General features: G+C 43.6%; 1 protein-coding gene across 3 annotated transcripts in view; it reads left to right on the top strand.

Annotated features, from left to right (window-relative positions):
- pik3ap1 (phosphoinositide-3-kinase adaptor protein 1) overlaps positions 1 to 21425 on the top strand; it is a 139194-nt gene that overhangs the window by 49184 nt on the left and 68585 nt on the right. For all 3 annotated transcript variants that reach the window (XM_059946228.1, XM_059946229.1, XM_059946227.1), the window contains exons 3-5: positions 14203 to 14366; positions 18624 to 18765; positions 20074 to 20216. In XM_059946228.1, coding sequence (XP_059802211.1) covers positions 14203 to 14366; positions 18624 to 18765; positions 20074 to 20216 — 449 coding nt within the window. The remainder of the gene's footprint in view (positions 1 to 14202; positions 14367 to 18623; positions 18766 to 20073; positions 20217 to 21425) is intronic.

Here is a 21425-nt window from a genome sequence, read left to right as displayed (position 1 = left end):
TTATTAATTTACAGCAAATTTTATATCCATAAATGCAATACATCAATAAGAAACCATTTATATTTTTTACATCAGACTTCAAACTGTATGTTAATTCTCTGAAAATTTCCCATAACCAGAAAGTTGTAAAGACTGTACAAATCTGTCAATGTCTTGGGTTATCTCTGTAAATGTTTCTGTTTTATGACTCCATTTTGATATAGTTCCTTCTGTCCAACAGTATTTAGAGTGGATTTTCTTGTTTATTTGTATCTTTAAAGTTAATAGTTATATATTTGTTGCTGCTTATGTGTGATTCCCTGGCTTTGTTAGCATATATTTAGTGTTTCTGTTTCTGTTTGTGTTCAATAAAAATAATAATTAAAAAAATCTACACTTCACAAATCGTTTGCGCATTCAGGTAAAGATCCATGAGCTTTTAACATTAGCATTTTCCCATCACCATCCCTAATTGCTACTATACTGTTGACATCATTCACTTGTCTAATATGGACAATTTTCTCGGAACCTTCACAGATGTGTGAGTTGCCTCATTTAACAGGGAACTTGCAATTTTTGCATTTTTTAATGCAAGCAAATGAGATCATAGATTTCATCTCATTTGAAATTACTGTACTGTAGATCTAATCTAGTAGTTTTGTGCTGAAACTATGCACCTCTCCCTGCTGAGGAATCTACAAACTGTCCCTGAGGTGATTAAATTCATGATGCCAAGTAACAGTTTCAACTCCTGGGATGCTGTCTCATTTCCTCACTGATTTTACTCAGTCTGTTCTCTTATTCTTCTGCAAGCCTGATCTCTCAATCACTCGCTTCTGTCACTCGGGCTGGTCTTTTGTTCACTCCTGGGATTTTTTTGCTGCTCTCTCCTCTCACCCTCTTGTTCCTTCTCTCCTCTCCACTCTCTTTCTCTCTCTCATTCCCTCTCTCCCATCTCCTTGCTGTTTTCTCCTCTCATTCCTTTCACTCTCTCATTGCCTTTGTATCTCAGGCCACTTACTGAATCACTTCAGGGATGTATTCTATAAACCAGCTGAGTCATCAGTTTGTCCGCTGAAGTCTGAAGAGAGGGTGACCCACAGGTCCTGGCGACGGTAATCTCTGGGTATGTTTGCAGGTGAATGTGTCTTTTCCGTATTTCTGAAGCCTTTACTGTGTTTGAACCAAACTTGTTCCTTCCTGTTCTGTGGGATCTCACCAACTGCTAACCGGCACTCATCTCACCGTTGTCATAGTTCCCATTCTGATGTCACGTGACGTTACCTCAGCTGCAATTTCAATTTGGTTTGATTTCAGAATTTGGAAAACGACAACAGGTCACCATGGTAACGGTGACCAGGAAACAACTGGATTGTGGTTAAAAAAAAATCGTTGGTTTTGATGAGGGAAGGAGATCTCTTGCCTGGTCTGACTCTGTCATCGCGGGACTCTCACATTTCAATTACACTGTTGCAGAAGTTGCTACAAAATGCTTCTGTGGTAATTTGCTCCTATAACCCATTTGATTGTTCCAGTAGCTTTGCTCTTTTTGTGGGGCTTGGGGTGGATCTAATGAGAAGGGCTGAGTGAAGTTCAAGTGCAAAGCCAATGGGTCAGTGGGAAGCTGGAAGGACATAGCACACATATACTCAGTGGCCACCTAATTATTAGGTACGTCTGTACACTTGTTTGTTAATGCAAGTATAAAATCAGCCAATCATGTGGCAGCAGCTCAGTGCAGACAAGGTCAAGAGATTCAGTTGTTGCTCAGACCAAACATCGGAATGGGGAAGAAATGTGATCTATGTGACTGTGGCTGTGGAATGATAGTTACTTCCAGGCAAGGTGGTTTGAGTATCTCAGAAACTGCAGATCTCCTGAGATTTTCCAAACTTAACAGTGTCTGGAGTTTACAGAGGATGGTGCAAAAAAAAACAAAAAAAAATCCAGTGAGTGGCACTTCTATAGCCAAAATGAAAATGTTAATGAGCAAGTTCAGAAGAGAATGGCTAGACTGGTTCAAGTTGACAGAAAAGCAACAGTAGCCCAAATAGCCACATTTTGCATCAGTGGTGTGCAGAAGAGCTTCTCTGAATGCACAGCATGTTGAAACTTGGAGTGGACAGGCCACAGCAGCTGAAGACCATGAACATACACTCAATACACTCAGCTACCTAATAAAGTGGCTACTGAGTGTATGTTAAAGTACACAAGAGGTTTTAAAGAAGCTGGAAATCTTGAGCAACACACACAAAATTCTGAAGGAACTCGGCAAGTCAGGCAGCATCTATGGAGGGCAATAAATAGTCAACATTTTGGGCTGAATCCTTTAGTGTACCCCTCTATTTGGAGTCAGAGCAGGGAGCAATTGGAATAAAGGGAAAAATGAAGATTCTTTCTCAGAATGCATAACACATTCATAATAAGGATGATGAACATGATAAGGCAGAAATCAAAATTAAATCAAATCAAGTTTAATTATCATTCAACCGTAAAAGATACAGCAAATGAAACTGCATTCCTCCTGGGCCAAAGGGCACAAACAAACAAAACAATACATTCAAAATAGCATGCAGTGAAGCATAATCACATGAAAAAAGATATATTTTAGCTCCAGCCAAACCATGTAGTTTTTCATACACAATGTCATTCCTTTTTGATGCTCAGCAACATGTCCCACAATTGATGGTACTGTCTCCCAACAGTGCGTAAGCGCATGCAATCCAGCCTGTCATTCCACTGCGCGTACTGGGGAGGGCAGCGCCCTGTCGAGTGCAGACGCCACGCTGCTCCACCTCCGGCATTTCCTCACCTGGTGTGCAGCAGCAGGCAAGGCTGCGGCTTGGGGCTTAATCCTCGCTACAGCTGAGGCCACACAGCTTCCATGTCGTCTGTCGCACCACCAGAAAGGGAAGCAGGCCTGTGCCAACTTACATTGTCACTGTCCAAAAGAATCTTGTGATTGCAAGTGAAACGTTGGCAATCTCCCACAGTTATGCTGCACGTCACCTTAATGTGCCAACTCCAATGCTTCTGAGGGGCAGGCTCCACTGCCAACACCAGTCCAGCTACTCCAATCAACAAGCATCTCACTAATGGAGTAGCCCTGCAGTACCAGAAGTTCTTGAAGTAGAATTGTCTTGCAATCATAAAAAACTCATTTAATAAAGAAAATGCCACCTTTGGTTGGCCCCCGAGAGGTCACTACCGGCCATTTTCTAGATGTGGTTGCAAACTGATATGAATTAAATATCCCTAACATTTAGAAGAGACAGGCATAATGGAAAAGAATAAATAGTAGCCCTGATTTTAAATCGTGCACTAAAGATCGCAAAAAGGAATGACTTTGCGTATGAAAATCTACATGGTTTGGCTGGAGCTAAAGTGAAAAGGATAGATGTTGGCTCGAAGACAGGAATGGTGGTCGAGCTCTAGATCGGCACATTACAAGATGATGTTATTGGCAGTCACTCTGAGGACTTTAATCTACATATTGACTGGGAAAATGCAGTAATAGTGCATTTCATTGATGGCTTGTTCGGAGAAATTGGTGTAGTTCATGGTCTCAAATATGAATGAAGGAAGCTGGGAAAGCAAGTGTGAGCCAGCAATGGTAGACTGGGAAGCAGTAAGTCAGCAATAAATAGCTTTTAAACTATTCAGTGGTGGATGGCAAATGTAAATCTAGCACTTTAAAAAAGGAGAAAGAATACTGGAAGCTCCTGACAGGTTAGTTGAACATCAGCATGAGGGACAATATTGGAGTCTGTAGTAAAGGGTTTGATAACCAGGCACTTGAGAAATATCAATGGGATTAGACAAAGTCTGTGTGGATTTATGAAAGGAAAATCATGTTAGACAACCCTACTGGAGATTTTTGGGCTGTAACCAGTAAAATAGGTAACAAAAATCCAATGGATGTGGTGTATTTGAATTTTCAGAAAGAATTGGTTTACTGTTGTCACATGTACTTAGATACAGTGAAAAGACTGTCTTGCGTACTGTTCAAACAGATCAAATCATTACACAGTGCAGTGAGGCAGAACAAAGTAAACTAATAACCCAATGTAGAATAAAGTGTAACAGCTACAGAGAAAGTGTTATGCAGGTAAGTGATAAAGTGCAAGATCATATTAAGGTAGATTGTGAGAACCAGAGTCCATCCTAACATACTAGGCAACCATTATATAGTAAAACACACAAAATGCTGGAGGAACTCAGCAGGCCAGGCAGCACCTAAGGAAAAAAGTATAGTCAATGTTTTGGGCCAAAAACCTTCAAAGGTCCTGACAAAGGGTCTTGGCCCGAAACACCAACTGTACTTTTTTCATAGATGCTGCCTGGCCTGCTGAGTTCCTCTAGCATTTTGTGTGTGTTGCTCGGATTTCCAGCATCTGCAGATTTTCTCTTGTTTGTGATTTGATTTTCTTGTTTGTTTGTGCTGAGCTGGGTCCACACAACTTTCTGCAATTTTTTGTGATCAGTTGCAGAACAAATACTATGAAAAGCCATAATGCAACCAGATAGGGTAGGATCTCTGTGGTACATGATTAAAAATTGGTATGAGTTGACAAAGACATGCCAAATTCCTTAAGTCTCCTGAGGAAGTAGAACTATTGATAAGCTTTCTTGGCCACAAAGCCCATGTAGGACCAGGACAGGCTATTGGTTATGTTCTCTCCTAGTAGCTTGAAGCTCAATCGACTCGTCCTCAACACCATTGATGCTGACAGGAGCATGTGCAACACCCACTTTCTGAAGTCAATGACCAGCTCTTTTGTTTTGCTGATATCATGGCACTGAGCTCTCAATTGCCTTGCTGTACACTGACTCAACATTATTTGAGATTTGGGCCACGACAGTTGTTTCATCTGCAAACTTGTGTCAGGAGTTAGAGCAGAGTCTGACTGTATAACCAGTAGAGTAGGGGCCAGATGCGTTCTGCAATTTACTCTCTTGATAAGGTCCCACTAAAAATGTGTGATGAAAATATCAAGCACTTAGGATTTGGGGTGATATTCTAGCATGGGTTGCAACCTGGTTGATAACGAAACAGTCGGGATAATGGGGTCTTTTAGGGTGTTTATGGGGGTTACCAGGATCAGTGGATGGGCACAAGCTCTTCACAATCTATGTCCATGACTCGGCCGAAACCACACCTGGAATATTGTGGGTAGTGTTGATCACCACAGTGGAGAGTTGTAAAATTAGTCCGGTCCATGATGAGCACTAGACTCCATGTTATCCAGAATATCTTCAACAAGCAATACCTCAAAAAGGCGGCATCCATCATTAGACCCCCTTCACCTCGGTCATACCTTACCATCATCAGGAAGGAGATACAAAAGCTTGAAGGCACACACTGAATGATTCAAGTACAGCTTCTTCCCCTCTGCCATCTGATTTCTGAATGGGCATTGAGCCCATGAACACTGCCTTACCATTTCTTTATTTCTATTTTTGCACGACTTGTTTAATTTAACTATTTTATATATACTGTAATTCACAGTCCTTTTTCTCAATTATTATGTATTGCATAGTACTGCTGCAGCAAAGTCAACAAATTTCACGACACCTGCCAGTGATATTAAATCTGATTCTGATGTGCTGGCAAAGAGGGATTCAATAAAGGTTTCCCGGGCTGATTGCTAGGATGGTGGGTTGATGGTTCACTGAAGAGTAAATCTCAGTGAAACGTACAAAACCCCGACAGTTCTCAACAGGCTAGACACAGGTGAGGTGTTTCACTTTGCTGGAGAATCTTGAACCACTGTCAAAGTCTTAGGCCAACGGTTAGATATTTGGGACTGAGGAGTGGAGAAGTATGTTTACTCAGATGGTGGTAAGCTTGTTAAGTTCTATACTTTAGACAGTTACATAGGCCAAGTGGCTAAATATATTTCAGAATGAGGCGGACAGGTTTCTAGCCACAAGTGGCATCCCTGGGCATCAAAAGAGAGCAAGACTGTGGTATTGGGATTGAAGACTAACCATGATCATGTTGAATAATGGAATAAGCTTGAAGGCCTGTTCCTGTTCTTTTATTCTGTTTCTATCTTAACAATAAATTATTTAAGACAAGAAACAGGAGGCAACCATCTGGCCCTTTGAATTTATTATGCCATTCATCAAAATTATCTCAGACCCATATTCCTGTACTATCCCTGTATCTCCAGGTCCCCTTAATATGTAGAGACCCATCCACTTCAGATGGTAGTGAATGTGATAACTGAGCACTCACAGTCCTCCATCATAAAGGTTCACCACATTCCAAGTGAAGAAATCTCTTCTCTCCTCAGTCCTGAGTGGCCAACCCCTTACACATAAATTTTGTCCCATTCCTGGACTCTTCATTCAGGGCAAACTTTCTCAATTCCTCTGGACTGTCTAGCTATTCAACAGTTCTCTAAATATTATTGGAATCCCTCATTCTTCTCAGCTCTAGGGAACTCAGATCTAGACTATTCATTCTTTCTTGATGCAGTGATCTCTCCATACTGTCAGCCAATCTACTGAATCTTCTGTGCAGTTCCTTAATGGCAAGTTACTCGTTTCTTAACTAAGGAAACCAAAGCTCCGCAGTGTACTCTACCTTCAACCTTCCCAAGGCCCATTGCAATTGTAAAGACTTTCTGTCTCCTGTAATCAAACTCCTCTGTGTAAAGGTTACCACACCATTTGTCCTCCTAGTCACTTGGTGCACCAGTGCTTTGTGTACAAGCGCTTTCAGATTCCTACTGGCATCAATGTTAACCATCCTCTCACCAGTTATTATCTGCTCTCCTTCTCTGAACCAAAGTGGGAGACCTCACATAATTCCACATTTTATTCCATCTACCCACTTCTCAACCGCTCATGTGCTTCATGTGTCAGTGCCTGCCTCTGCTTTTAGGCTGGAAGATGATTCTGTAGATTATATCTGGCACCTGTACAATGGTCCCAGCAAAGTGAATGGAGGAGTAAGTTTCTGGGAGGATTGCAAATAAAGTTTTTTTTTCTCTTTCAAATTTTGAATGCGTATATTTATTTTATTCTGAACATTTAAAAAACATTTTGTGTTGGCTGTAATGCTTTTAGTATTTTATTTTCAATGAGCAAGAATTGTTTTCAAGGTCAAAGATGTTCATTTGTTGTAGCAGTTGATAAGGATGGTGAGCCTGAAGTCAGGGCCTCACTGGCTGTCAAGACCATTGTGAGTGGTTTAGGTAGTACTTTGGCATTAGGTGGATATAGCAGATATTGATTCAAACAAGAACTAATCTTCAGTTCTTACTGTAAATGTAAACAAGTTCAGGACGCCTGCAACTAGTTTTTATTGTAAATTGTGAGCAGTTAATTGAAGTTAAACTGGCCTATAGACTAAGATAGCATATGCAACTGTCAAACATTAAGACAATGGGGTTGTGTCAATTGACTTGCATCAAAGCAGACAACATGGCTAATTTGTTTGCACCATTCTGACTGAGTTCAAGCTGGTAGGCCAGACAGATGTTGTCACTTAGCTATCAAACGTGGTCACAGATATAGGCAATCAATAGTTTTTGTGAGCTTGTGGCGTCCCACTTTCTGCGCAGGCGAACCGGCTCACAAATAGCCAGCGAGTAGGGGGAGACTTTGGTAATGCACCTCTGACGTCATTTCCGCTCGGAGAGGGCGGGCACTAGGGATTAAATGCCAGCGCCGCGAAGTTTAAATAAACTAGTCTCGGAACGACTTACCGACTGCATGTCGTTGTCTCTAGCTCTGTATGTAGTACATCGCTACATAGGTGACCCCGACGGTCCAAACGGGATTTGGACCAAAGATGACCGACTCTTCATCTGTTCATGCAGTTTCACTGAAACTGCCGACTTTCTGGACGCTGCGACCACGCGTGTGGTTTAGCCAAGCAGAAGCCCAGTTCCAGATTCGGCAGATATCTTCTGATTCCACGCATTACTACCACGTGGTGAGTGCCCTTGACCAGGAGATGGCCACCCAGGTTGCGGATTTCTTACAGTCACCCCTGGAAGAAGGCAAATATGGAGCATTCAAAGCACTGCTCATTGGGACCTTTGGCCTCTCACGGCGTGAGCGGGGTGCCTGCCTGCTTCACCTGGACGGTTTGGGAGACAGACTGCCATCAGCATTGATGAACGAGATGCTGGCCCTGGCTGACGGACACAAGCCCTGCCTCATGTTTGAGCAAGCGTTCCTAGAGCAATTGCCCGAGGACATACATCTGCTGCTGGCTAACGCAGATTTCAGCAACACCTGGAAGGTGGCGGCCCGGGCAGATGTGCTGTAGAAAGCCAAGAAGGAGAGCGTGGCATCCATCGGTCAGATTACCAGGCCACGCGCCCAACAGCGGACCAGACCAGGCCCGGCAGGTCACACAATACAGAGGCAGGAGTGAGGAGGCCAGTAAACAGTGGTGTTTCTACCACCAGCGGTGGGGCACAAAAGCCCGCTGTTGTCGCCCGCCCTGCAAGGGCCAGCTGCCGCTTATGACTATGGCGGCTGGCCACCAGGACAGCCTCTTGTATGCCTGGGACAAGCAGTCGGGACGCCGCTTCTTGGTCGACACCAGAGCAGAAATCAGCGTCTTGCCCCCGACGGGGTGTGACACCCGCAACAGGAAGCCAGGACCCACCCTGAGGGCCGCAAATGGCAGCACGATATGGACCTATGGCACCCGCACAGTGCAGCTGCAATTTGGTGCCAGCTGGTTCACGTGGGACTTCACACTGGCCGCGGTGGCCCAACCAATCCTGGGGGCAGACTTCTTGCGAGCTCACAGTCTGCCGGTCAACTTGCAAGGGAAAAGACTGGTCCATGCCAAGACTTTCCAGACGTTCTCCCTGGGTGAAGCCAAGTTGTCGGCCCCACACCTGCACTCCATCACACTGTTGGACAACGAATTCACCAGAATCCTGGTGGACTTTCCATCGATTCTGGCACCGCAGTTCACGGCAGCCATACCCAGGCACGGGGTTCAGCACCACATCCCGACCAAGGGACCACCCCTCCACGCCCACGCACCAAGGCTTCCCCTGGAAAAGCTCCGCCTGGTGAAGGAAGAGTTCAAGAGGATGGAGGAATTGGGGATCGTACAGAGGTCCAACAGCCCATGGGCCTCCCCCCTGCACATGGTGCCCAAAGCAGCTGGGGGTTGGAGACCATGCGGCGACTACCGCAGATTGATCGAGGCCACAACTCCAGACCGCTACCCAGTGCCGCACATACAGGACTTTGCAGCAAACCTGCACGGGGCAAGAATATTTTCCAAAGTAGACCTCGTCCGGGGATACCATCAAATCCCAGTGCACCCTGAAGACATCCCCAAAACAGCACTTATCACCCCGTTCAGCCTGTTCGAGTTCCTCCAAATGCCATTCGGCCTGTAGAATGCTGCACAGACGTTCCAGCGGCTAATGGATGCGGTGGGATGCGACCTGGACTTTGCCTTCATTTGTTTGGACGACATCCTTACAGCCAGCAGTTGTCGTCAGGAGCATCTGTCCCACCTCCGCCAGCTCTACTCCCACCTGAGTGATTTCGGCCTCACGATCAACCTGGCCAAATGTCAGTTCAGTCTCGATACCATCGACTTCCTGGGCCACAGGATTACCAAAGACGGGGCAACACCTCTGCCCGCCAAGGTAGACGCGATCCACCACTTTGCCCAGCCCAACACGGTCAAATGCCTGCAGGAGTTTGTTGGTATGGTGAACTTCTACCACCGTTTCCTCCCCTCAGCAGCCCATATCATGCGTCCTTTGTACACCCTGATGTTGGGTAAAGGCAAGGACATTACTTGGGACGAGGAGGCCGCGGCCGCTTTCGTTATGCCAAGGAAGCCTTGGCAGATGCCGCGATGCTGGTGCACCCCAGAACGGACGTTCCGACCGCCTTCACAGTGGACGCATCCGACATCGCAGTCGGTGGGGTGCTGGAGTAGCTCATCAAGGTGCACTGGCAAACCCTGGCATTCTTCAGCAAGCACCTACGACCACCCAAACTCAAGTACAGTGCTTTCAACTGGGAGCTGTTGGCACTGTATCTGGCAATCCGGCATTTCAGGCACTTCTTTGTGTACTCAAAGACAGCCCTGACAACATTAATTTTGGGTGTCTCACTCCTAGTTGTCAAAATTTTTTTTAGAATATTTGTATTAATTTGTTTCTCCCAAAGGTGCTAGGACCTTCAGAGGTGTCTTCTCAATTACAGTGTGTTTCCTCTATGTATTTCAAAGGAACCATTTGTCAAACCAAAGTTTTGAAGGAAGCAATGTTATTGTAACTATTGAATTGTATTGTATTAGCTACTGTCACCTTTGATCTTAAGGATATAAAAATGTGATGTACTTCTGGATTTGGGAGGCGCTACTAAAGTACCTCCAGAATTATTGTGAAGAATAAATACTACTGTATCACAAGATTCAGTGCCTCTCCGGAGACTTTGTTCAAATATCACAATAATTGGAGGGCTGTCTGTGCTGAAATGCACCGTGCTGGGCTGGGCCACGCAGATTATCTTATCCTGGACGATGAAGTAAATGTCACTCCAGTGGAACACAATGCACTAACTCAAGTTCATTTGGAACTGACAGATATTAAATCTCTGATCTTTCGGAGATGGCTCTATGACAACCAACTAAAGGGGTTTCAGCAGATGTAACTCGTGGTGGTGAAATTCTTATGTAAGTGGGTTATTTGCAAATTTCTTCAAGTTAAAAGCAGCCACATCTCTGGTCTTGTAGTTAGTCTGAAGCTCTTTAGGGAATTCTGTGAGTGTGTGGTATATGCAGGTGAGTGTACAGATTATTTTCTAGTGCAGTCGTAAATTTTACTTCCCCTTTTTGGGAAACTTTATGACGTTGATATTGGATAATATTATTGAAACCTTGGTCTGGTTTGTTTCTTGTTAGTTACTCAGAAATGAGGGCAAATGTACAATATGGGAATGAGCTGAAAATGCAGATAGCAATGCAGGACAAAAGCAAAATGTCATACAAGTATAAATCTTCATTGAACTATGTTTTCTCTTCATGTTTCTCAAGCAGTTCATGACCAAAATAATTTAATTTAATTTCAGCTTTAAAATTTGTATCTAATTTAGCATCAGTTTGAAAGTGTTATTATCTTTCAGCCTCCCTTTAGGTGTGTTAAGATTGTCTTCTCAACCCAGACGGCCCAAATAGCAGAAATAGATCTTATTTACTTCTGAATACCATTCAATATCTTGAAAACATCATTAAACTCATCCCTAACTCCTCACTCTGTGTTTCTGCAATTTCTCTTTGAAATTAAACCCTTGAAGGCTTGGTATTATGTGGAGAACCCTCATTTTGCCTCACTCGCTCCAGGCCAATTGGTGCAATGAACCCACTAATTTGCAGTGGCCAGTTCCGCACATTGAGCTCCAGGCCAGGTCTAACCTTGGTTTTGGATAGTTTTAGCACAGCTATCAGCGTTTATCCTCCCAGTGTAATTATCTATATTCCATGACACTTTCTGGTTAATTACTGCATTTCTAGATGATATTTTAATCTTGACCTCCAGTGCTGTCTTCCATGGACTTGTTCCTGTTCTCCCTGGGTTTCAAGGGTTTCCTCAGGGTGCTCTGGTTTCCTCCCACATCCCAAAGCCATGCGGGTTGGTCAGTTAATTGACTACTTAATTGTTCCTGGTGTGTAGGAAAGTGATGTAAATGCTGGAAAAACAGGAAGAGGAAAAGCAAGCCCTAGCCGGCCAGCCCTCCCGTCCATTCTGCTCTCCAATGGACATTAAATCAGACGACATCTGTGGCAACAAAATACTCGGCGGGAGTACAGAAACGGACAGAATCCCGGATGCTGCCATTCGGCTGTTTATTTATGTAACAGATTTTCCCCCAAGCCATCAGACTACCAACCTACTGACCTCTGCTGTGCCTATTGTCTTGTTTATTATTTATTGTGATGCCTGCACTGTTCTGTGTACTTTATGCGGTCCTGGGTAGGTCTGTAGTCCAGTGTAGTCTTTGTGTTGGTTTACATAGTTCAGTGTATTTTTTGTACTGTTCATGTTTCATGTAGCACCATGGTCCTGAAAAACTTTGTCTCATTTTTACTGTGTACTGTACCAGCAGTTATGGTCGAAATGACAATAAAAAGCGACTTGACTTGATAATAAATATAGATGCATAAGATAGTTTATAGACATCGATTGAATGTATGTGGCACTAGGCACAGGGGAGTCTGTAGAGGTAATGATAGTGGGTGGGGCTGCTGATTAGACATTACTGTTCAGTCTGGTGGTCCTGCCATAGAGGCTGTGTAGCCTCCTTCCTGTTGGGAGTGGGCAAGCAGTCCCTAGGCAGGGTGGGTGGGATCCTTTATGATGTTACCGTCAATTTTATGTATATACAGTATGTCTTTGATGGTGGGCAGGCACTGGGCAGTTTTAACCACTCGTTGTAGAGCCTCACTGTCTGCCATAGTGCAGTTTGCATACCATGTGGTGATGCCCCTGCTGCACACATGCCGAATGATGTGAGTATGGATGTGCATTGTCCAGCTCTCTTCTGCCTCCTCTGAAAGCAGAGGCATTGGTGAGCTTTCCTCACGTTCCGTGTAGAACGTGTTCTGAGACCTTGAGAGTTTGTGCGAGATGGGCACTCCCAGACGTTTGAAGCAGCTCATAGCTTCCACTGCCATGCCGCCAAGGTAGAGGAGTGTGTGTGCTGCAAGTTCTCTTGAAGGTGATCACCATCTTCTTTGTCTTGTTGATACTAAGCCCCTCACCACCCTGTCCCCCCAGCTGCTTGCCCCCTCCACGCCCCAGTAAGATGCCATCCAGTCCCATGTCTCTGGTTTCAGGCACATGCAAAGCTGTTTAAAAAAAATGCATGTCATTCTGGAACTATTTGTAATGACTGGAAAATGAAAAGTAGAAAACTTCTGTCTTGTAGATTCGCTTATTGCAAAAATGGGGAACTGCCACTGCAAACAGATTCTGAAAGTGTATTCGGGTTTATTTAACTTTAACGACTCACAAGTGAAGGCCACTTACGATTTCCTGATGCACGCTATGCTGATTCGAGTATACCGTTACCTCTATTTACAAAGACAGACCTGATATTCAGGTGGAAGGACATTTATCCTGCTTGTTACTGAAAATCAAGAAAACTGCTGGGTGTCTGAATTAAGAGCTGGCAAAGCTGAAAACATTCAGGTCAGACAGCGTCTGTGTGGGAGAAACAGAGATATTGTTTCAGGTAGATATGACCTTTGAATCAGAAATGAGAAAGTGGGAAATGAGCTGCCAGATGAAGTGGTAAATACGGCCTCACTTTTAACGTTTAAGGAAAACTTGGACAGATACATGGATGAGAGGTATATGGAGGGATATGGTCCAGGTTTAGGTCAGTGGGACTAGGCAGAAAAATAGTTTGGCACAGTCAAGAAGGGCCGAAGCGCCTGTTTCTGTGCTGTGATGTTCAATGGTTCTATGGATGTACTTTATCTTTCAGGGAGGAAAGAAGAGGGAAACAGGAACTTGTCTGATGGGAATGTCTGGGCATTATAAATACTGTCGGTGTCATCTGAGAGAGGGTGACGAATGCTTGTTCATAGGAACTGAACTGTTGGCAGGAATGTGAACAGAGTATACTAAAATCACTGATACCAGAGACAAGTAAACGCTGTGATCTGGAAAGAGAAAACGGGATGGTGAAAGAATTCCGCCGGTCGGGCAGCATCTGCGGAGCTCCACAGTCAGAGTGATAGAACTCTGTGATGTAGAATGCTGCAGTTACTGGAATAACTTGAATTGATTATTCAGATATATATTGATATCAAAAATTGAAAGATATGAAATGAGGGAGAGCTGGAATGTTGGAAGTATTCAGCATTGGTGGAGAAACGAGCAAGGTGAATACTTCGGATCACCTACCATCAGGACTAGACTGTTCTGACACAAATAGCGAAGGCTGGTTATCTGATGAAATAGTCAAATTCAACATTGAGTCCTAAAGCAGTAAGATGGGCAGAGAAAGGTGACTTCGGGCTTCACTGGAATCGTGTGGGAGGTCGAAGTGTGAATTTTATTTGCATGTGGGTTGATTTACAGTCAGTTTAAAGTTTTGATGTGGACATTGAGCAGAGAGATAAAGTTATTGTCGTGGATGTCTTCGTCATTTGTTGCAATGGTTGTGCCAATTTCTAAAGCAAATTAACGCGTGGACTTTTTATCTTCCCAGGCAACAGCAGAGACTCTGGTCTTGATACAACTGAATCAGAAGGAGATTATAAATGCGAAGTACAGAGGAATTTGGCAAAATCGACAGAGGCTTCACATTTGTCATCTACTGCAGAGCATCTTGAAAACATGGTGAAGGTTTTACCAGAGAGGATCCAGTGTGGGGTAGGTCACTGAGGTGCACACGTTGACAGTCTCAGCCGAGGGAGAACGCTACCGGCTGCTCACCTGGAGCAACTGGTCATAGTAGGAATCTGCACACACCATGAACCAGAAAGCAGAAGCTCACAGAAGGAGGAGGGGTGTGATGACAGAAGATGGATGAGGAGGTCAAGTGAGGTTTTGGAGAGTTAATGAAAGGAGGATGAGATTGAGAAAAGAATGATGGTGGCAGACAAATAGAGGGGTGGTGGAGGGGGAAGAAACAAGAGAGGGAATAGGTGAGGAAGAGGAACTGAATGTTGAGGATGAAGAGGAGTGCGCTGAGGAGAAGTGAAGTTAAGGAGTGAGTAACGAGGGTACAGAGGTGGTGGGGAAGTGATTGAGCAGGAGTTACAGTGAGTGGATCATTGGGGTGCTGTGAAACTGAGGAGGCTGTGGGTGATGGAGGGTGAAGAAAGGAATTGGGAGGTGCAGCAGGGGTGGTGTACAGGTTTGTGGGTTTGTCTGGGTGATACGAGTTTAACTAACACTCTCCTGAGTTGAAAGAATGAGTTGAAAAGAAGTGATATAATTGAACCTTGCTCATCAGAGTAGAAATAGGAGGATATTTCAGACGAATACATGGCTTGAAAAATGGTGCAAGAGGGAGGGATTCAAATTTCTGGGGCAATAGAACCAGTTCTGGGGGAGGTGGGACAGGTATAAATAGGACGGTCTGCACCTGGGCTGGACCGGAACCAATGTCCTAGGGGGAGTGTTTGCTACTGCTGTTCAGGAGGCTTTAAACTAATGTGGCAGGGGGATGGGAACAAGTGCAGAGAGACAGAGGGGTGTTAAATGAAGGTAGTAGCAAAAAGTAGGAAGGTGAAAAGTAAAAGTGGCAGGCAGGCAAATCCAGGGCAAAAGCAAAAAGAGCCACTTTTCAACATAATTGTATAAGGGCTAAGAATGTTGTAAAAACAAGCCTGAAGGCTTTGTGTGTCAATGCGAGGAGCATTCGTAACAAGGTGGATGAATTGAATGTGCAGATAGTTATTAATGAATATGATATAGTTGGGATCACAGAGACATGGCTCCAGGGTGACCAAGGATGGGAGCTCAACATCCAGGGATATTCAATATTCAGGAGGGATAGACAGGAAAGAAAAGGAGGTGGGATAGCATTGCTGGTTAGAGAGGAGATTAACGCAATAGAAAGGAAGGACATTTGCCTGGAGGATGTGGAATCCATATGGGTAGAGCTGCATAACACTAAGGGGCAGAAAACGCGGTGGGAGTTGTGTACAGGCCACCTACCAGTAGTAGTGAGGTTGGGGATGGCATTAAACAGGAAATTAGAAATGCATGCAATAAAGGAACAGTAGTTATAATGGGTGACTTCAATCTACATATAAATTGGGTGAACCAAATTGGTAAGGGTGCTGAGGAAGAGGATTTCTTGGAATGTATGCGGGATGGTTTTCTGAGCCAACATGTCGAGGAACCAACTAGAGAGCAGGCCATCCTAGATTGGGTATCGAGCAATGAGGAAGGGTTAGTTAGCAATCTTGTCGTGCGAGGCCCCTTGGGTAAGAGTGACCATAATATGGTGGGATTCCTCATTAAGATGGAGAGTGACATAGTTAATTCAGAAACAAAGGTACTGAACTTAAAGAAGGGTAACTTTGAAGGTATGAGACATGAATTAGCTAAGATAGACTGGCAAATGATACTTAAAGGGTTGACGGTGGATGTACAATGGCAAGCATTTAAAGATCACATGGATGAACTACAACAATTGTTCATCCCAGTTTGGTAAAAGAATAAACCAGGGAAGGTGGAGCACCCGTGGCTGGCAAGGGAAATTAGGGATAGTATCAAGTCCAAAGAAGAAACATATAAATTAGCAAAAAAAAATGCGGCACACCTGAGGACTGGGAGAAATTCAGAGACCAGCAGAGGAGGACAAAGGGCTTAATTAGGAAAGGGAAAAATGATTATGAGAGAAAGCTGGCAAGGAACATAAAAACTGACTGTAAAAGCTTTTATAGATACGTGAAAAGAAAAAGATTGGTCAAGACAAATGTAGATCCTATACAGTCAGAAACAGGTGAATTGATCATAGGAAACAAAGATATGGCAGACAAATTGAATAACTACTTTGGTTCTGTCTTCACTAAGGAGGACATAAATAATCTTCCGGAAATAGTAAGGGACCGAGAGTCTAGTGAGATGGAGAAACTGAGGGAAATACATGTTAATAGGGAAGTGGTGTTAGGTAAATTGAAGGGATTAAAGGCAGATAAATCCCCAGGGCCAGATGGTCTGCATCCCAGAGTGCTTAAGGAAGTAGCCCAAGAAATAGTGGATGCGTTAGTGATAATTTTTTAAAACTCCTTAGATTCTGGATTAGTTCCTGAGGATTGGAGGGTGGCTAATGTAACCCCACTTTTTAAAAAAGGGGGGGAGAGAGAAACCGGGGAATTATAGACTGGTTAGTCTGACATCGGTGGTGGGGAAAATGCTAGAGTCAGTCATCAAAGATGTGATAATAGTACATTTGGAAAGAGGTGAGATCATCGGACAAAGTCAGCATAGATTTGTGAAAGGAAAATCATGTCTGACGAATCTTAAAGAATTTTTTGAAGATGTAACTAGTAGAGTGGATAGGGGAGAGCCAGTGGATGTGGTATATTTAGATTTTCAAAAGGCTTTTGACAAGGTCCCACACAGGAGATTAGTGTGCAAACTTAAAGCACACGGTATTGGGGGTATGGTATTGATATGGATAGAGAATTGGTTGGCAGACAGGAAGCAAAGAGTGGGAGTAAACGGGACCTTTTCAGAATGGCAGGCAGTGACTAGTGGGGTTCCGCAAGGCTCATTGCTGGGACCCCAGTTGTTTACAATATATATTAATGATTTAGATGAGGGAATTAAATGCAGCATCTCCAAGTTTGTGGATGACACGAAGCTGGGTGGCGGTGTTAGCTGTGAGGAGCATGCTAAGAAGATGCAGGGTGACTTGGATAGGTTAGGTGAGTGGGCAAATTCATGGCAGATGCAATTTAATGTGAATAAATGTGAGGTTATCCACTTTGGTTGCAAGAACAGGAAAGCAGATTATTATCTGAACGGTGGCCGATTAGGAAAAGGGGAGATGCAACGAGACCTGGGTGTCATTGTACATCAGTCATTGAAGGTGGGCATACAGGTACAGCAGGCAGTGAAAAAGGCAAATGGTATGTTGGCATTCATAGCAAAAGGATTTGAGTACAAGAGCAGGGAGGTTCTACTGCAGTTGTACAAGGCCTTGGTGAGACCACACCTAGAATATTGTGTGCAGTTTTGGTCCTCTAATCTGAGGAAAGACATTCTTGCCATAGAGGGAGTACAGAGAAGGTTCACCAGATTGATTCCTGGGATGGCAGGACTTTCATGTGAAGAAAGACTGGATCGACTAGGCTTATACTCACTGGAATTTAGAAGATTGAGGAGGGATCTTATTGAAACGTATAAAATTCAAAAGGGATTGGACAGGCTAGACGCAGGAAGATTGTTTCCAATGTTGGGGAAGTCCAGAACGAGGGGTCACAGTTTAAGGATAAAGGGGAAGCCTTTTAGGACTGAGATGAGGAAAAACTTCTTCACACAGAGAGTGGTGAATCTGTGGAATTCTCTACCACAGGAAACAATTGAGGCCGGTTCATTGGCTATATTTGAGAGGAAGTTAGATATGGCCCTTGTGGCTAAAGGGATCAGGGGGTATGGAGAGAAAGCAGGTACAGGGTTTTGAGTTGGATGATCAGCCATGATCATACTGAATGGCGGTGCAGGCTCAAAGGGCTGAATGGCCTACTCCTGCACCTATTTTCTATGTTTCTATGTAACCTTGAAATAATCTCATGGGTTTTGACAGGGTGGGTGTCAGCAGGAATAATATTTCCCCTGGCTGGAGTTAGGGCTCAGTCAGATGGTAATGAATCTGGAATCCTGTGGAAGTCCAGTCAGTGATTCTGTTCAAATCAGTGACAGATTTTTAGATGTGAAAAGAATTGAGGAGTTTAGAATGCGAGAGAAAGGAAGGCTAAGATAAAGGATGAGCAATGGTTTCACTGACTCAAGGGCCATTTTATTTGTTCATATGTAAAGTGTAACTGGGTATTCTGCCTCGTAAAATAACTGGGGCCACACATTCTAATTGTCCTCAGCAAAGAGAGCAACATTTTGGAAATTCATTGTCAAGGTCATGATGTCCATAATGTTATGCTTAATTTTCAGGTGCCACAGCCGGTTTTTGTTATTCTAAAGGTTAAACTGGATAGCAAAGTAAAAAATGAAATGGACTTTACGATGGATAAGAAGTCAGTCCGAGTCCCTGCATTATTTGTTAACGAGTACACCCTGACAGCGAATGCACCAGGTATGGATCAGGTTTGGGAGCAAGAGCCCAAAATGGCCAAGTGTGGTTTGAGCTTATGGTCGCATTTGGTTTTATTTCTCATCTTGAAGCTAGTAATTTGCACAATTCCTCCTTCACCTCTTGATGCATTATTACTGACAGGAATAAAGCCAAAACCTTAATACACAAGTGTATCACCACTACAGCAGCAGAAAAATCTGCAACACATTTTCAATAAATCTTGAACTTGTGCTGGCTATTGTTAACATCTCTTTTCTGAATCTTGTTTTCTGTTATTTAACATGAGGAGTATAAGCCTGAAAATAAATGAAGTAAGGCCTGTGGTTTATGTGGGCCCTGACGGTAACATGAAATACCCAGCAGATGTGGGCTCAGGTCCTTTGTGGGACTGTTTTCAGTGAATTATTCATGATGGAAGAGATTGTTATAGATCTGTAGAGCACTGCAGAACAGAAACACGCATCGCAGCCCACCACTTCCCAGCTGATCATTGTACCAGCCTACGCACGAGCAGCGTGTTAGAAAAAAAATTCTGAAATTTAGTCTTTAGTAAATTGTTACAAATGCAGGAACTTTAACTTCTCACAGCCACCATCTCGCACAACAGAAGAATGTTCGCTGTGAGGAGATTTGTGTAGCTAGCTTTCCCTTGCTCGTTCACTAACTGGCTCTCATAAGTTAGGGATGTTAAACAAAGATGCCTTGAATTTGTTCTCTGGTTCATTGGTCCCATCATCTCACTGGAGCCAAAAGGTTCATCCATGTGGGTCCAGTGTCCTGTTTGTTCACCCCCTCAGATTACACACCATCTGGATCTTATTTGGTTTTTGGGCTCCAGTGATATCTAGTGTGTCGACTGTATTCTGTGTGATATATTACGATTTACACCTGTCACTAGATTCTGTGCTGTCATTATTGTTGCCTTAATTATCAGAGGTAATTAGATAAATAGTTATTGAAGTCCTTGCTCCATTCACTCATGATCTTGTATCTGAAGATACTTCAACACATTGTTCCTGAGGTAACATTTTTAAACATTTAGTGACTTACCACAACATACAAACCCCTCATCCCCAAAATAATTTCCGAAAATATAAGGCGGAATTATACCTTCAAGATTCGAGATTGTTAAATATACTTTTCTGTACACAAGAGTAGAGAAAAACAACATATTTGTTACATCAAGCAACATTTCAACAACAAACTCTAAAATAGCTATTGCACCGTAAAATGGTTTGTTAAAATGAGTAGCATTCCTATGCACTGGTCTTTCTTTTTAGAAATGTAACTTCTCTTGATGTTGGACAGATATGTCACCTGGATTGGTTTCACTCACTGTTTACTCTGGAGATTTGAAAATATGTTCAGCATCTTTAATCTACTACACTGACATGGAAGAAATTGAAAATCTCTTGAACAATGCCATCAACCCGGTGGAATTCATGTGCCAGGTGAGCAGTTCAATGTTTGCAGTGGATTTAAACTAGCCAAATATGGCCACAAACATCTGAGAACAATGTCTGTTAGCTGATGGGCAAAGTTAAATACTGAAATAATAGACAGTTAGAGCAGAAGGTTAAGGGAAGATTTGAGAGAGAAGTTCAAAGCCATAAAGGGGGAGGATGTTCTCTGAAGCATGACTAGGGGTAAACAACTGTTTCCCAGACTATTACCAGGAGTGACACAGCAGTTTCCCACTCTGTGACCAGGAGGGACCCAGCCATTCCCTGGACTGTGACTGAGAGTGAAGTCTGTTCCCTGGACCATGACCAGAAGTGACCCAGCCATTCCCTGGACCAGGACTGGGAGTGACCTGGCCATTTCTAAGACCTTGACTATCCATTCCCCAGACCGTGACTTGGCCATTGCTCTGACCATGGTAGAGAGTAATCTGGTGCTTCCCTGTGACATTACAAGCTCACCCTGAGTGACATCTGTCCCATTAATGAATTTAGTATCAGTTTGCAGAGTGACATTTCTGAAAATTGAAAGCAGTGCCTGTGACCTCATTGTACATGCTCTCGGATTGCTATTGGTTCCTTGTCTTCTCAGTCATTGGTCCCCGAATGCTAGTGTTTTTGATCCTAGTTTTCCAAGCTTCTGTTGTGTCGCTTGTGTAGATGTGTAAGGTGGCTGGTGCAACGCACAGTTTGCAGTGTTTATGAACACGTAGCCTTGTCATGTCTGACACAGACAACCTCACTGAGATCAATGCAGCTGGTACAGACAAAGATATAACATCAGTTGTCAAAGTTCTCTCTGATGTTCAGATTTGGGCAGCAAGTCCACGATCCAGTTGCAAAGGGAGTAGTGGGTGGTGACTTTCAAATCCCTTCTTATCTAAGCATGCACAAAAGAGTTAAGCTTGTTGGGAAAGGATATGCTGTGGCCAGAGATGCTGCCTGACTTACTTTGTAACCAGTTGTAAAGCCCTGCCACAACAGATAACTGGTTTGACACTCGATTTTGGACTGGTATTGTCTCTTGGTATCACTGAGAGCTTTAGGAAGGTTGTAATTCGAATTTCCTTTGAAGGTCAGGGTTACTTGATCTGAATGTTGCAGATCTAGTAGGGAGTGGATCTCCTAGTTCATCCATGATTTCTAGTTTGAGAACTCCTGTCTTGTTCTCTTTGGTGCACAGTCCTTGACACAATTGCT

Source organism: Hypanus sabinus, chromosome 21 (genome assembly GCF_030144855.1).
Source record: "Hypanus sabinus isolate sHypSab1 chromosome 21, sHypSab1.hap1, whole genome shotgun sequence".
NCBI lineage: Eukaryota > Metazoa > Chordata > Chondrichthyes > Myliobatiformes > Dasyatidae > Hypanus > Hypanus sabinus.
Note: the sequence above shows the minus strand (reverse complement) of the source record. Positions and strands in the feature narration are given on the sequence as shown.